At 38.3% G+C, this 15570-nt stretch overlaps 1 protein-coding gene across 1 annotated transcript in view; it reads right to left on the bottom strand.

Moving 5' to 3' along the window:
• Positions 1 to 6222: 6222 nt before the first annotated feature.
• Positions 6223 to 15570, bottom strand: part of plekhm3 (pleckstrin homology domain containing, family M, member 3) — a 55339-nt gene continuing 45991 nt past the window's right edge. The window contains exons 6-7 of the mRNA XM_063006180.1: positions 9834 to 9991; positions 6223 to 6511 (exon numbers count right to left, since the gene is read on the bottom strand). Of these exons, the coding sequence (XP_062862250.1) occupies positions 6346 to 6511; positions 9834 to 9991 (324 nt within the window). The 3' untranslated portion in view covers positions 6223 to 6345. The remainder of the gene's footprint in view (positions 6512 to 9833; positions 9992 to 15570) is intronic.

Below are 15570 nucleotides of genomic sequence, written 5' to 3'. Positions count from 1 at the left end.
AAATGTAAACCTAGAACATCCAGCGACAGTGCAAGGCTTCATGTTCTGTCTCAAAGATGAACATTTTTGTCTGTTTGGACACCGCCCCCCTCCCTGCACCCACAGAATTGGTTGGGAGTTTTCCAAACTCAGTTACACGAGTAGTGTTTTTAGCTGCTTTAGACTTCAACATCTTGACTAACCGATTGCCAACTGAATTGCTGTAGGATTGCTAGGACCGCCTCATAGTGCAAATAAACCAGTAAATGTTTTCAACGTGAATGAAAAATGTTAAATCGCTAAACACAAACATTAAATTTTGAATATCACAGCAAACTGCAAATTACAAGGGGAAACAGCTCATTTTATGGTGCATGACACGATTTTCATGGCCGTGAATTAGGTAGGGCCTTACATATCACATAATAAAGCTATAACAACTCTTTTATTTACTAAACTAAAACATAAACAAATCAGCATGAACTTATTGTACTTTAACCTACTGACATGGGGGAAAAAAACTCATAGCAGGTCCTGAAATGTGTAAAGGAACCAATTTAAGAAGAGACAAGCTGGTGACTCTTTGACTTTGATCTGCAAAACATTAAGACCACATAACAACTACAGCAATGCTGTCAGGTAATGCTTTAGTAAACTGACAACATTTATTTAATTAGTATGATAATTAAGCACTTGTAATGAACTGTAAGTAAAATTTATTTGCATAGCCCTTAACACTTGGCATTGTATCAAAGCAATTTTACAGATCCCAGGACCAAAAACACCAGGTCAAATAGCTCCTTGGGAAGATAAAAAAGGCAGTGGGTGGTGGGGCAAACTTCATATAAACTATGAAGGAGGGGCAGCTGGAGTAGTAAATCACTGCATTTTAAAACATCTTTGTGGTAACTTCCAAAACATAGAGGTGGGCCAAAAATTCACAATAATATTTAATTTTCTACAAAATTAGCAACACAACCTAAGAGCAGTGCTAATATATTGTTTTACAATAAAATTATTTGGAATAAAACAGAACTTTAAAATTAACTTTAACATTAATTTATATCACCTATAATGGCTCAACAGTTGTGTTTTAAGAGCCAAGTCTTCTGAATATACCTACACTCCTACACACATACCTACAGTCCAGTACAGAAAGCCATAGTAGAAAAGATTACAGTGCTTCAGAAAAGTTTTGCCATATATGGCTTGTAGTCATATACTACAATTATATTTAACTTTTAAAATTTGATGCAAATACAGCTTAGATTTTGAGACAAAAAACACTTAAGTATAATTATACAACAATTATGCCACTTTGTTGTTCTGCAATAATGTTTTGCATTTTTGTTTGGAGCTATTTCCTAAAAACATTTTTATCAGAGTATCAAGTGAAAAAAGCATTCTTTGGGTCTATTTGAAAAGCTAGTGAGCTGCCTTGCTGTCTACTGCCTACTACCTAGGTAGCTGCCAAAGTAGAGAGGATTCTAATAAGTCATCGACTTATAAGACAGGTTATTCAGACACACGTCTTAGCGATTACATTACCGCAGTTTTCGCTTACTAAGCTAACACAGTTAGCCTTAGGCCATTCAAACCAAAGGGGTGAGGCTGCACAATGCTCTAGCATCTCCCTCTGTTAACCGAAAATGGTCAAACTGTCACTAACAAGCACGAATTTGCAAATAAATGACAGTTGTACAAGTTTATAAATTAAAAATCAATCATAATGTATTTACATTTGAAGAGTTTGTTGCTCCACATTCATCCGCCATATTTGTCATTTTTTGTGAGAAAAGTTGTGCCGCACTGAATGCTGGGATTGCCTTCACCAGTAAGGAAGCACTGGATGCTCCCTTGTTATTCAGGCAGTTTAAAACTTTAAAATTAATCACCTCATAAGGCAGCATTTTAAGGCATCTAAGAATTCGAACAGCCTTCTTTTCGGAAGTGCGTGTAGGATGACGTACAATGCTGTCTATGTAGAGAGCTCACTAGGTTTTCAAACAGATCCTTCATAACACATGAATGAATTTGCACAATGTGAGTCAGAAACATTGGTCGAAATTTTTAACCTTACTTCACTGTGCAGAGTTTTTCCTGTGCCTGTAGGGGTTTCCGCCAGCCTTGCAAGAACATTCAGGCATTGGATCAGCTCCTTCAAATTGGGTCAGGTTTTGTGGTGGTCTTTAGTGGAACTAGTAGCCTGTCCAGGGTGTATTAATGCTTTATGCTCAATGTTAACTGGCATGTACCCATTTTAATTCTAATGAGCAGTCACTGAAGATCAATTCATTAATGAAATTTATCTGAGCATGTCAAATGTTTGATTTAATACAACTTAACTGAAACGACAACTCTTCCTCTTTCAGCTGCAATAATGGATCTTTCATCTCCATCTTAAGCTGTCCTGAACATCATCCACTGTCCCCATCTCCAACTCACACCTCCACCTTTCTACCCTTCCTATTCTCTCTCTACTGAAGAGTAAAAATGCATGGCGTAAATGAAAAATGCAATAAATAAATATATATTTATTGTTAGCCAGTGCTTAATTTCTAACAGTGACCAAGAAAAGAAAAAAAAAGAAGAAACAAACAGTGAACACCCATATATCTAAGAGGTTGCTTTGGTATAGGGCTTTTAAATACAGAAACGTAGAGGAAATAGAAATCAACTGCCAATATGAATACACACAAGAGCACAGCTGGTTGGAGTAAGACATTATAAACCTTGTTTAAATATTACAAAGTAAAGAAATAATGACAGTATCTCCTACCATTTCAGTGCTTATACTCCCTAACGCACAAAGGTACTAATAAGTTAGACCTCCAAGCAACTTATAATACCTACTAATATACCTAAAATATTAAAGCTACAACTGCAAGAACTTGTTTCAGTAGCTTTAAAAAAACAAAACACTGGTATTGATCTAAACTTGAATGAAATGAATGACACTGAGTGTACTTGAATGTGGCTGGAGACACTGGCTTTATTTGTTGACATTGCTGTTGAGTGTAGTTAAAGAAAATCTAATCACGGTTGTCAGTTCATTTCCAGCCCTAAAATCCAGCACACATATGGGAGCTTTAACACAATGTGGTTTTCAACAGAGTTGTGGCATCTATACAGACATGATTAATGAAGACATTAGAACATGAGAGATTATGTTTGGGGGTGGGGGGTCAAAATGGCCAAAGACGTGCAATAGATTGAAGGTCTCCACAGGGTGTTCCTGCCTTGAGTTCAGTATTTTCTGGTGGAACCGGACCTGCTGCAACCTGACCAGAACTGTGTGATGATGATTGTAATATCAACATGTGACATCAGTGATTGTGGCATCAACACTAACCAAGTACATGCTTCTCAATTTATAAACACCCCTGGCTATTCTGGAAACTACAATGACAATTGCTTGCTTAAAAATGTGATAAATACTTTGTTTAGAATGAATAACTAGATATACATCAATACTTATTTAAAATCTGAAACATGCAATGACATTCACTGTTTTCATTATTAATTAATTATTATTTTTATTTGTTTGGTTAAACCATAATTCATTGACATATTGACATATTATTTAACAGTTTCCTGTGTTACCCACAATGACATTAAACTGCACTTTGACAGCTTGCTAAAAAGGACAATTTGGTTGCCAGCAACAGCCTCAAATTTTATGTGTTATTCTGCATATTATATCAGAAAAGTCAGAAAAGGTGAGTAAAAATGAAAAATAAATAATAAATAATTACATAAATAAATAAATTCAATACATACAGGTACAATACATGCAGGAACCCACTTAATACCTCTATTAAAGTAAAAAAAAGTGCAAATGTCACAAAATAAAAAAAAACTGCACACAAATTAACATGAAATCAACAAAAGATAAAGAAAATACACGTCACAAAAAATGTTTGCAAAGCAGTACACACATACATTGTCATATTGTGTAAAGTGTACACTTTTGAAATATGAAGGTGCCAAAAGTTATTTATTTGTACTCAGTTTAGTTTTTTTTAACAGTGATGCCAATAAAGAACCGTGGTAAAGTCTCTAGGGAATCTCTTACTTTTCTGGTCCTTCAGTTTATTATAGCATTATCAAAAACTATCAATTCACACCAAGGATATTCTGCCTTGAAAGTTTTAAATGTGTGAAATGATTCACTGATTTCTTTAAGGACAATCCATCAAAAGGTTTTTAGAAGACAAAAGACAACTTTTGTTGGTACCTTTTTAACAGTGCAAAGCTGATCTAGCTGCATTTGCTGAGGAATGATGACACATAGCACACATAATTAACTCTGTAGTTTCGATATCAATGTTCTCTAGCTAGCATAATAAATATTCAAATATTCAAGTTCTTCTCACTCATACAGAACTAGAGAAAAGTCAGAAAAGGGAATAACACCAAGAACTGTACCATTGGTAACCAGTCCAGAAGAGCAGAGAATAAAAAACATAATATCAGGGATTTCTATATGATACACACCGATCAGCCATAACATTAAAACCACCTACTTGTTTCTACACTCACTGTCCATTTTATCAGCTTCACTTACCACATAGAAGCACTTTGTAGTTCTACAATTACTGACTGTAGTCCATCTGTTTCTCTACATACTTTTTTACCCTGTTCAGGAGCCCCACAGGACCACTACAGAGCAGGTATTATTTAGGTGATGGATCATTCTCAGCACTGCAGTGACAATGACATGGTGGTGTGTTAGTGTGTGTTGTGCTGGTATGAGTGAATCAGACACAGCAGCGCTGCTGGAGTTTTTAAATACCGTGTCCACTCACTGTGCACTTTATTAGACACTCCTACCTAGTTGGTCCAACTAGTAGATGTAAAGTCAGAGACGATCGTTTATTAACTGCTGCTGTTTGAGTTGGTCATCTTCTAGACCTTCATCAGTGGTCACAGGATGCTGCCCACGGACGGTGTTGGCTGGATATATTTTTGGTTGGTGGACTATTCTCAATACAGCAGTGACAGTGAGGTGTTTCAAAACTCCATCAGCGCTGCTGTGTCTGATCCACTCATACCAGCACAACACACACTAACACACCTCCACCATGTCAGTGAAACTGCAGTGCTGAGAATGACCCATCACCCAAATAATAACTACTCTGTAGTGGTCCTGACCATTGAAGAACAGCATGAAAGGGCATGCAGAGAAACTGATGGACTACAGTCAGTAATTGTAGAACTGCAAAGTGCTTCTATATGGTAAGTGGCGCTGATAAAATGGACAGTGAGTGTAGAAACAAGGAGGTGGTTTTAATGTTATGGCTGATCGGTGTATATTTCCTATAAGAATGGAAATATCAGGGAGATCAAGGAAAGGTCACTTCATTTGCATAGGGTAAAATAAATCACTTCTTCATTGTAACTTTGAAATAAACTAGGAAAATTAAGCGGGCAAATAAGGCAGCAAAAGCAAAATACATAAAATTATTGCAAATGTTTAGTTCAAGTAGTCATAAAAGAGAGTGTAAATACACATTCTGAGTGTGAATATAAACCCGAAGATGGAACTGATTAATTAGGATCCAAAGCCACACTTGGCTGGACAACGTAAGTAACAAGTTCGTTAGTGGAGGGGTATTCTTGCCAATCTTGGTGAACTGGGCCTACCAATGGTATACAAAACCCAGTGCCTTACGGATGAGGGTAGTTTGTAATCTGAACATCTTAGGAAAACTAGTGTAATATCACACGTAAATGTCTTCATTTAATAAACAAAGCAGTGCAAATAGGCATCAGAATTCTAAAAGGCAATATCATAGAAGTTGTGTGTAAATAAGAAGAGGAAGACATACTAATAAGGTCTGAATGTTTATCTATTATTAATTCCAGGATAATATTTCTCTGCTAAGACGAAGAGTATTATTTACAATGTGTGAATTCAGCTTAGCCATTAATGGATTAGATGTTCTTCTCTGCAGAAAACTCTCCTAAACACTCCTATCCAAGCTAATGCAGTATGAAAACCAGGGCTAATAATGCTAGGGTACTCCACTCAGGCCACACTGGCCAGTTGGCCCAGCTGTTATTTGCTAGATGAAAGGAGAGAGAAAATTGGTATCATTATGAAACCTCCTCTGGGTCTGAAGTACTATCTGTGTACCCCATGTCTCAGGTAAAAAGTGACAAAGAAGGAAAGACAGAGATAGAAGTAAAAAGTCTGTAGCAAGAGTCTACTGAACAACCTAAAAATTATCTTCACTTCCATTTTGACAAACATAGCTCTACCATGGTCACTCAGGGTGGATATGCTCAACCAGGGACTCGAAATGTTTGAGCAAAACATGCCCTCTGAAGCCAAAAAGCTGGGAGAGAGGCTACAGCTCTTGTTCAGGTGTCAAGCTCGAAGCAGCAGTCATCGTCTGGGCTCTTGTTGTGGTTGTTCTTTTTCCAGAATGAAGAGGGTTTCTTGTGCAGCTCTCGGTGAACACAGCGTGGACAAGGCTGGGCTCGCAGTCGACACTCAGCATGGAAGACTGCTCCGCAACCCTCACACCTGAGAAAACCACAATAAACAGTGCCATGAGTGGCTGAAAACAAATATGCCAGTTTTATATATGCTTAAGCTGCTTTATTGCTTTGGTAACTAAACAACTAAACAAATTAAATTAATGTTTTGGCAATGTATTTATAAGTTTTTTTTGTAACTAAAAATCTAAAATTTTGCACTTCACTTTACTTGCCCATGCACACCACAGGCATGCATCACAAGACATGTGTGCAGTACACAAAACATCTTCATAAATAAAGTTTGCATATTTGAACCAAACAAAACAAGCGATTCATACAATTTTTTTGCATTTTAGGCTGTTTAAATTTCTAATTGCAATTCCTCTGTTGCATGCACCACACCCATGCTGGCAGAGAAGGGCTGCAGACTAGCAAACGCTGCCTCTGACACATGTGAAGTCACTGACAAGACAGTAAAAGTTCGTGCTGAATTCCCTCCATCAGACATGACCAACTGTGTCCATCAAGCACCCAACCAAGCCAGGGGCACTGTTGTGACTCAAGCTCTGCTCTCCATGGTGGTGGATTGACACATTAAAATTAATATATATGTCAGGAATATCTATTGGGTTGTTAGTTTTTATTATTTTAGGTCACTAATGAACTGCTCAGAGTCTGGCCATTTTCGACTTGAATACCATAGAGAAAATGTCTTTACTTGGTGGTAAGATGCTAATAATTAAACCCATTTGGTTTAACCCATATGCATAACAAGGCAATGCAGGTACCATGTATCAATGAAAAAGATCTTAATTAAAAACAGAAACTCTGTCTATTGTAAGCATGCCTTCATCCAGTACCAATAGACAAACTGACCAGTGTTACCTGGTACTAAGGTATTTTAAAGCTCCTTTGAGTAATAACTTAACCCAACGGGCTTAAATTTTATTAACACTGTTTATGTTGTCATGATTTACTACAGTTAACTGTGAGGTCTTCTCACAAAAGATCATAAACTATTTAAACTGTGTGCTGGCGTATTGTTCTAGCGTACAGGTGAAGAATGTGTTTATGAGTTTATTGCAGGGTGTGCAGTCTCTTTCTGTTGCAATTTACAGTTCATATCAGTATCTCCATATCACAACATCTTACCACCCAGCATGTGTCCTTACAGTTGTGTTGTAAAACACACCCATTAGGTCAAAGTTAACTTGAACTCAAAAAACAATCAGAACACATTTAATAAAAGAGCAGCTGCATACAGCTGGAGATTGTTCGAATACTTACAGTTAAGTCTGAGCTGATAGAGTAACTGTGGGCTTTACTGGAGTTACTGTCTTTACTATAGGCTTGGTTATGTTAAAACATATCATTAGCAATACTGACATTTAAGATTATGGCCAACAGTTATTTCTGAAATTTCTAATAACCAGAAGGGTCATTCTTGTCAGTTGGGTTTCTTTATAGCTGCTGGTACCACTTTTGATTAGAACAGAAGCCTCTACACCCAAAATTTGTACTAAATAATGTAAAATGTAGCCAGTATAAAGTCATTTAAGGTTGACTTTAATGATTTAATATCTAAAATTTTAAATGACTTTAAAGATATATATTTTTTATTTAAAATCTAAAATTTAAAAAGCTATAGTGGCAACTAGTTCCTTCCAAGTTAACTTCAGTCACTGATTATTTACATCAAAGTTCATGACTATTTATCTCAGTTCAGCATGTAAACTGATTTTTCTTTAATAAACACTTGGGACTCAATGCTAAGTGTTACAAGCTATAAGTTGTTTGTCTGTGTTTGCACATTGTGATATTCACCGCTGGAGCAGTGTTTCATATTTTCTATGGTCTATCTTATATTTGTGTATTCAGTTACAGTAAGAAATTAGAGAACTTTTTTCGTATTATACTGATTGAGGGTGTTACTCTTATTATTTTAGGGATATGTAATCTTTGTACTTCTTTCTTATATGTTGGGCATTCAGTTAGGAAATGCTTTATAATAATGGGTATCTGACAGGCTTCACATAGTGTCAGATTTTTTCCCATTATTAGGTGTTGATGTATCAGTTTGGAGCGGCCGTTTCTACATCTTGCGTAAACCTCTTGGTGTTTGTGCATTCTATTCTTTGGTCTGTGTGTATTTTTAGTTTTTCCCTATTATCGGAAAATGTATTGTTTGTTTGAGTATCCCATTCGAGCTGCCATTTCTTTCTAATGTACTCATTTACTACGGGTTTAATGTTATAACTTGTAAGTTTCACAGTAAATTAACCTGATTAACCACCAGCTCTGATGTAGCTCATTAGTTGCTTTGCATAATTTGGACTATAAGGTAATAAAAAACTTCATATTTAGCACTGAAGTACCACAGTTACATAGGTACTGTATTGCACTACTAGAAGTATACACAGAACACAGGTTCTGTAAAAAATAAGCAGAAAATAGGCTAGCCGGAGGTAACACCGCTGGTGAGAAGTACAGGATGTATCTTATCTGTAGATAGCCATGAAGTAGCTGAGGGCAAAGGAACTGTGAGGATTAACTGTGCTTGGACACTACATGCCCTATTGCCTGGTACCTGGATGTGATGTGTGACTAACACAGGACAGAAATAGCTTAAAAAGACAAACACAAACAGTGTGTCAGGGCAGCATGGTGGCTCAGTGAGTAGCACTGTCGCCTCACAGCAAGAAGGTTCTGGGTTCGATCCCCAGGTGGGGCAGTCTGGGTCCTTTTTGTGTGAGGTGAATTGGAGATACTAATTTGGTCATGACTGTGTTTGACATTAAACATGTGATCTGATGAATCTTGAGTAACTAGTAACTACCGTTTCTGTCATGAATGTAACCAAAGTGTGTAAAACATGATGTTAAAATCCTAATAAACAAATAAATAAAACCACAAGTATGTAATCTGGCTTGAGATTAAACCCTTGTAAATTCAAAAGCAGCAGCAACCCCCTTCATATGTGCATCAGCATGATGCATTAACCCTTTGAATGATCTTGACTATAAAATTTAGTTTCTTGCCATATTATCTTGTAGACTTAAAAAACATTCTTTATCTTTTTACTTACAAATATGCACACAAATAGCTACCGCAAGGCACTCACTCTTTGCTACAACAGACATATAATGTTTTTACTTTTATTAATACATTTCTTTTATTAAAGGAATGTTGTAATCAGGAGCTTTGTGGCATGGATCCCTCTAGGTAAACAATGTGTGATGTAAACCTCTGCTTGTATAGTAGTAAAGCAAGAGAGCTAAGATTTTAAATGAATTGTACTGTGGACTCAGCATTACTCTTCAAAAAGCAGGTTTAGAATTATTGGAATGGCAAGAAGTAGATACACTGACCTTTTGGTGACATTCTCCTGAAAAGGGTAGAGAATCTGGCCATTGTGGCAAAGCTCACAAATGAATCCTTTCTCTCGACACAGACTGCAGCTGTACACGTGAGAACTCGCAAACTTAATCACTTTTGAGAGAAATGGAGCCAGCTTCCCATCAATCACCTGTTAGGAGGAGAAAAAAAAAGCAAAATAAAAAAGGGTGATGAAACACGTCAATGCAAAAAAATGAGGAAAGAATAAGGAAAATGAGAGATGTGATAAAAACATTCTCATCTGCAACCTTAACATTTAAGCATTAGGCACAATTAAGCAACTTACATTTAAGACAGGATACAATTGAATCGTCATTGTACAAATATATAAGAAACAAAAATACAACATATCAACATATAAAACCAATGTGTGTAAGATACACTAAGGATTAATTTTAAAAACATAACATTAAAACCACCTCCTTGTTTTTACACTCACTGTCCATGTTATCAGCTCCACTTACCATATAGAAGCACTTTGTAGTTTTACAATTACTGACTGCAGTCCATCTGTTTCTCTGCATGCTTTGTTAGCCCCCTTTCATGCTGTTCTTCAATGGTCAGGATTCTCCCAGGACCACTACAGAGTAGATATTATTTGGGTGGTGGATCATTCTCAGCATTGCAGTGAAACTGACATGGTGGTGGTGTGTTAGTGTGTGTTGTGCTGGCATGAGTGGATAAGACAGCAATGCTGATGGAGTTTTTAAACACCTCACTGTCACTGCTGGACTGAGAATAGTTCACCAACCAAAAATATCCAGCCAACAGTGCCCCGTGGGCAGAAACCTGTGACCACCGATGAGGGTCTAGAAGATGACCAACTCAAACAGCAGCAGTAGATGAGTGATCGTCTCTGACTTTACATCTACAAGGTGGACCAACTAGGTACAAATGTCTAATAGAGTGGACAGTGAGTGGACATGGTATTTAAAAACTCCAACAGAGTTGCTGTCTCTGATCCACTCATACCAGCACAACACACACTAACACACCACCACCATGTCTTTGTCTCTGCAGTGCTGAGAATGATCCATCACCTAAATAATACCTGCTCTGTAGTGGTCCTGTGGGGCTCCTGACCATTGAAGAACAGAGTGAAAGCAGGCTAAAAAAAGTATGTAGAGAAACAGATGGACTACAGTCAGCAATTGTAGAACTACAAAGTGCTTCTATATGGTAAGTGAAGCTGATAAAATGGACAGTGAGTGTAGAAACAAGGTGGTGGTTTTAATGTTATGGCTGATCAGTGTATGCTTATATGAATTTTAGTGAAAAGAAATACTTTTTGAAACCCAATAGAAACCAAGACAAAGAAGCTCACATCAGGATTCCACATCAAAACTAATGAATGCTTGTGAGGCTGAAGGGGTGGCAGAGGGGGCTGACCAGGGCTCAAAGGTGGATGGAAGATTGGGGTAATTCCTTTTAGAAGAGAATTCAGAAAAAATAATATGTGAATGCCATTTACCGGCCAGAGTAGTTAAAATCGGCAATGGCTTTTGAAAACGGAGGTCTGAAGAAGGTGCATTGTAGATGGCTGAATGAGCCAAAGGAAGGGGCCCAGGCCTCCAGCGCATATTCACCAAGGGGAAGAGACAAGTGGCTACACCTGGCAGCGCTGTGGCACACCAATTAAAAAGCCTGCCAGCATTCTTCAGGCCTTATACAAGGAGCTGGGAAAATAATGGCGGGAGAAGAAGGACGGCAGATGAGAGGGCTGCAGACAGAGAGGGCCTTCAAGTATGGGGAGGTAAGAAGAGGAAGGAAAAGGAATAAAGAGAGGGACCACCGTAGTCCCTCATGAAGAAAAGACACGCGCACACACACCCAGAGCTACTGAGGTTGAAAAGGGTGTGTGTGGGCAGGGGGGTTGTGTAGTGCAGTCATAGGTCTGAGAGAGGAATTAAGGGGAAGAGCACAGCAAGTGCTTGAGCAGTTGTTACTGAACAAAGTGATTCACTGTTGGTGCCTTGTACCTAGTTTGACCAATTAAATGCAATGTCACTTTTGGCCTAATGGTTTAAAAATAAATACATCTCTAGATAAACACATTACACATTGGTTAGTTCCATTTTGATGTACAGTGCCAAGCTGGTTGTCATTGACTAGTTTATCACCCTCTTGGCAATATGTTTGCCAGTATTTGGGGCAGGAATACAAAATCATTTACTCACACAATATCTACATGGTATCCTAAATCCTACACAACTGTGCCAAAAGCTAGGAAATGTTAAAGCGGCAATATTACTGTATGTCATAAGATATATGCTGCTTTTAGAGTTCTGAACAGTGTGAAGGCTTCAGATAATAGGGTACATGGAGGTGCAGCAGCATGTTTATTTGTTAACTTCTCTCAGCTGACAATCACCTGTGCTTCTATCATTCTGTGCTGCCTAGTTTGGCCAGCAGATGGGGTACAGAGACACAGTTGTCATGTGTGTCTAATAAGTGTTAATTTGCTTCATGTGGAAGGTTTCCTATACATCATGGCTTTACTCTATCTTTATTGCCAGCTCCTTGGATGGCAAAATTTTCTGATTCCTCTAATGCCGTGATGTCGAACTGCTTAATCCGGTTTGGTTCCACTCTTATATTGCGGAAATAAACAAGCCACAACATTGGGGGAAGTTCTCAAAAAAAATAAACACACAAAAAAAAAAAAAAAAAAAAATAAAAAATAAAAAAAAATAACCATCCTCAAAATGCTAACATCCTCATCAGCAAAAAAAAAGGGTTGGAATGAAGCAACCCTGCATCATAGCTTCAGAGAAATACAGATCACACGCAACTGTATCTCCGTACCCCATCTGCCAGCCAACCTAGACAGTGCAGAATAACAGAAGGCATGACTGTTATCCCACATTAGGAGTCATATCCCTCCTCAAAGCCTGGTTTGGCCTCCAAGCCCCTAACTGTTGGCCAGACCAGGCTTTGCAGAGGGACGCGACAACTAATGTGGAGCAGCTCTTGGATGGCAGACACCACAGGGATTTACCAAGCCCCTTTTCAGAGCACAAAGGGGTTAGGGGAATAATGCAGCAGACTGTCACTATGTATATATCTCAATTTAGAGCAAATGTGTGTGTGTGTGTGTGTGTGTGTGTGTGTGTGCGTGAAAAACTATAGAGTTGCAATGTTAGGAATGATACACCAAACAGATGGATAAAACAAGAAAAAAACAACTATACGAATAGGGGTGGTAAAAGATTTAATAAATACACAAATGTTGTAACTGTAAATTCAAAGGTGTATTTTGACAGCCAAAGGGCATCAGCTTAAATTCCTTACTATCGCCCCAAGTGCCAAGGAGAAAGTATAATAAGATAAATGAAACCATCTGCATCACTATGAGGGACAAAAGAGCCATCATTCATCCATCACATCTATTTTCACTTTCCATACCATTTACCCAGTGTCCAATCTTGTAAAATGCCCAAAAACCAGCCATATTATAAAAGATGTCAGGAAAGCAAAGATGTCAGCAAAGAATTACACTGGAGATGTCAGGGGACTGCTACAGCCCAGTAATCAAAGTGGTGAGGGCTAGCACATTCACCAGCACCCAAGTAATAGTGATATTTATTGCTCCTAATCAGTTCTGACAGAAGAAGTAATTAAAAGTCTTAATAATTTAGCCAGAGTTGAGAAGCAATAAGTCAACTGTGAAAGCTCTGCAACTGAGCCAGACCTCATGTAAAGGAAAACAGGAGCCATTAATAAACTGTAAGCTGTAGACTCATTGTAGATCTTCAGGCCAAGGGAATGTCCCAGAATTGTTACTCAACTTTAATTAGTGTGGTAAAGTAACTGTTTCTAAACAGGCTGCAGTTCTGGGTGTGGCCAAATGCTTAATGCTAATTATGGCAATGAAAAAACCTAATCCCCTAAAAACCACTGTTTAACATGCTCTACTTTATCCCCTTCTTAACCTGGGCCTTAATGTCCTCGCCTGCTCCATTAGGGCCAGAGAAAGGGCCAGGATTAGACAGATAAAAAGAGAGTGAGTTTTGTTTGTATAACACCCTCCCTGGCAGGCTTTGGCAAAATAGGATTACCACAGTGTATTTGGAAGTGTGGGCAAAGGAAAGAAGAAAGCAACAAAAGAAAAAAGTATGCATGAGGGTATACAAGGCAAGCTTGAGGGTTCATGCAATTGGACAAAGAAATGGCTGTAGGGATCAATGACTAAACAAATATGAAACATTGTAGCACAGTTGTCAATGCAAGCTATATGTCAATTACATCAATGAAGGGGGACCAAAGCTCTATTCATAATGAGTCTAGTCACACAATAGGATTAGACCAGGCTAGACCAATTACTAAACCCCCAGGTTTCTGAAACATCACATTTAATAAAGAAAAAATATTGACAACCAGAATATTTAGTGCAGGCCCTTGCAGCATCCAGAGTGATAAAAGGGTTGAGAGCATGCCAGCAGACACACCCAAGACTTCTTCAGAGTAATTCTAACTCAGCATGAATGTGCAGGGTGTCCCACCAACAGCGAATGCCCCTTTGTCTATGTCCAGTTGTTTGTAGGTTGTTGGCAAGGCTAACGCAGTTGGATCTTGTACAATTTTCACAAAACAATTAACATGTATACGGAACTCTTTATGTGGGCCAGCTTTGGACACTCACTAACTCTTATTTGTAAAGCCCAACAACAACTAGTGCCTAAACAAAGCAAGTATTTGGGCAAGACTTAGACAAACAAGTACAACCAATGGACCAGACAGCCCAAAACTAGTAGCCGTTCACTGGAAGTGAATAGTGAAGAGCATGTGCTTTGGTTCTGTAGTGTTTTAAGGAGTCTACTTGGAGCATTCAGTGGCCATTACATGCAGGAAGAAAATTATAGGGCAATGAAGGACCTGGTATTAAACAGCCTTGCTAAAAGACAATGGCTTCTTAATAAAGGCAATTAAGATGCTGAAAGAGAGAGCGATGTGCCGAGAATTAGACGCCTCAATTCAGGAATAAAATACTAATGAATATATATTCACACCCCTTCACTTTTTCCACATTTTGTTACGTTACAGACATATTTGAAAACCGATTTGAGTATAGTTTGAAATAGCCCATAACGACAAAGTGAAAACATGTTTTCAGACATTTTTGTAAATTTATTAAAAATGTTAACATGTAAACATAATAGGTACATAAGTATTCACACCCATGGCTTAATAACATTTTGCAATGAGCAGTGCCTGTTTTTCTCCAGACATGACGCTTGTAGTTCATGTGCCTTTTAGTGAGGAGTGGCTTCCATCTGGCCACTCTACCATAAAGGCCTGATTGGTGGAGTGTGTTAGCAATGGTTGACCTACTGGATGGTTGTCCTATCTCCACAAGGGAACACTGGAGCTCTGCCTTAGTGACCATTGGGTTCTTGGTTACCTCTCTGACCAAGGCCCTTCTTCCCCGATTACTCAGTTTGGTCGGGCGGCCAGATCTAGGGAGGGTTCTGGTGGTTCCAAACTTCTTCCATTTCCGAATAATGGAGACCACAGTGCTTTTCGGGACCTTCAATGCTGCCAAAATTTTTTTGTATCCTTCCCCAGATTTGTGCCTTGACACAATCCGGTCTCGGAGGTCTAAAGACAATTCCTTTGACTTCATTGCTTGGTTTCTGCTCTGATATGCACTGTCAACTGTGAGACCTTTTATAGACAAGTGTGTGCCATTCCAAATTATGTTCAATCAAC

This window comes from Trichomycterus rosablanca, chromosome 12, assembly GCF_030014385.1.
Source record: "Trichomycterus rosablanca isolate fTriRos1 chromosome 12, fTriRos1.hap1, whole genome shotgun sequence".
Taxonomy (NCBI): Eukaryota; Metazoa; Chordata; class Actinopteri; order Siluriformes; family Trichomycteridae; genus Trichomycterus; species Trichomycterus rosablanca.
This window is presented reverse-complemented; position numbering and strand designations above follow the sequence as displayed.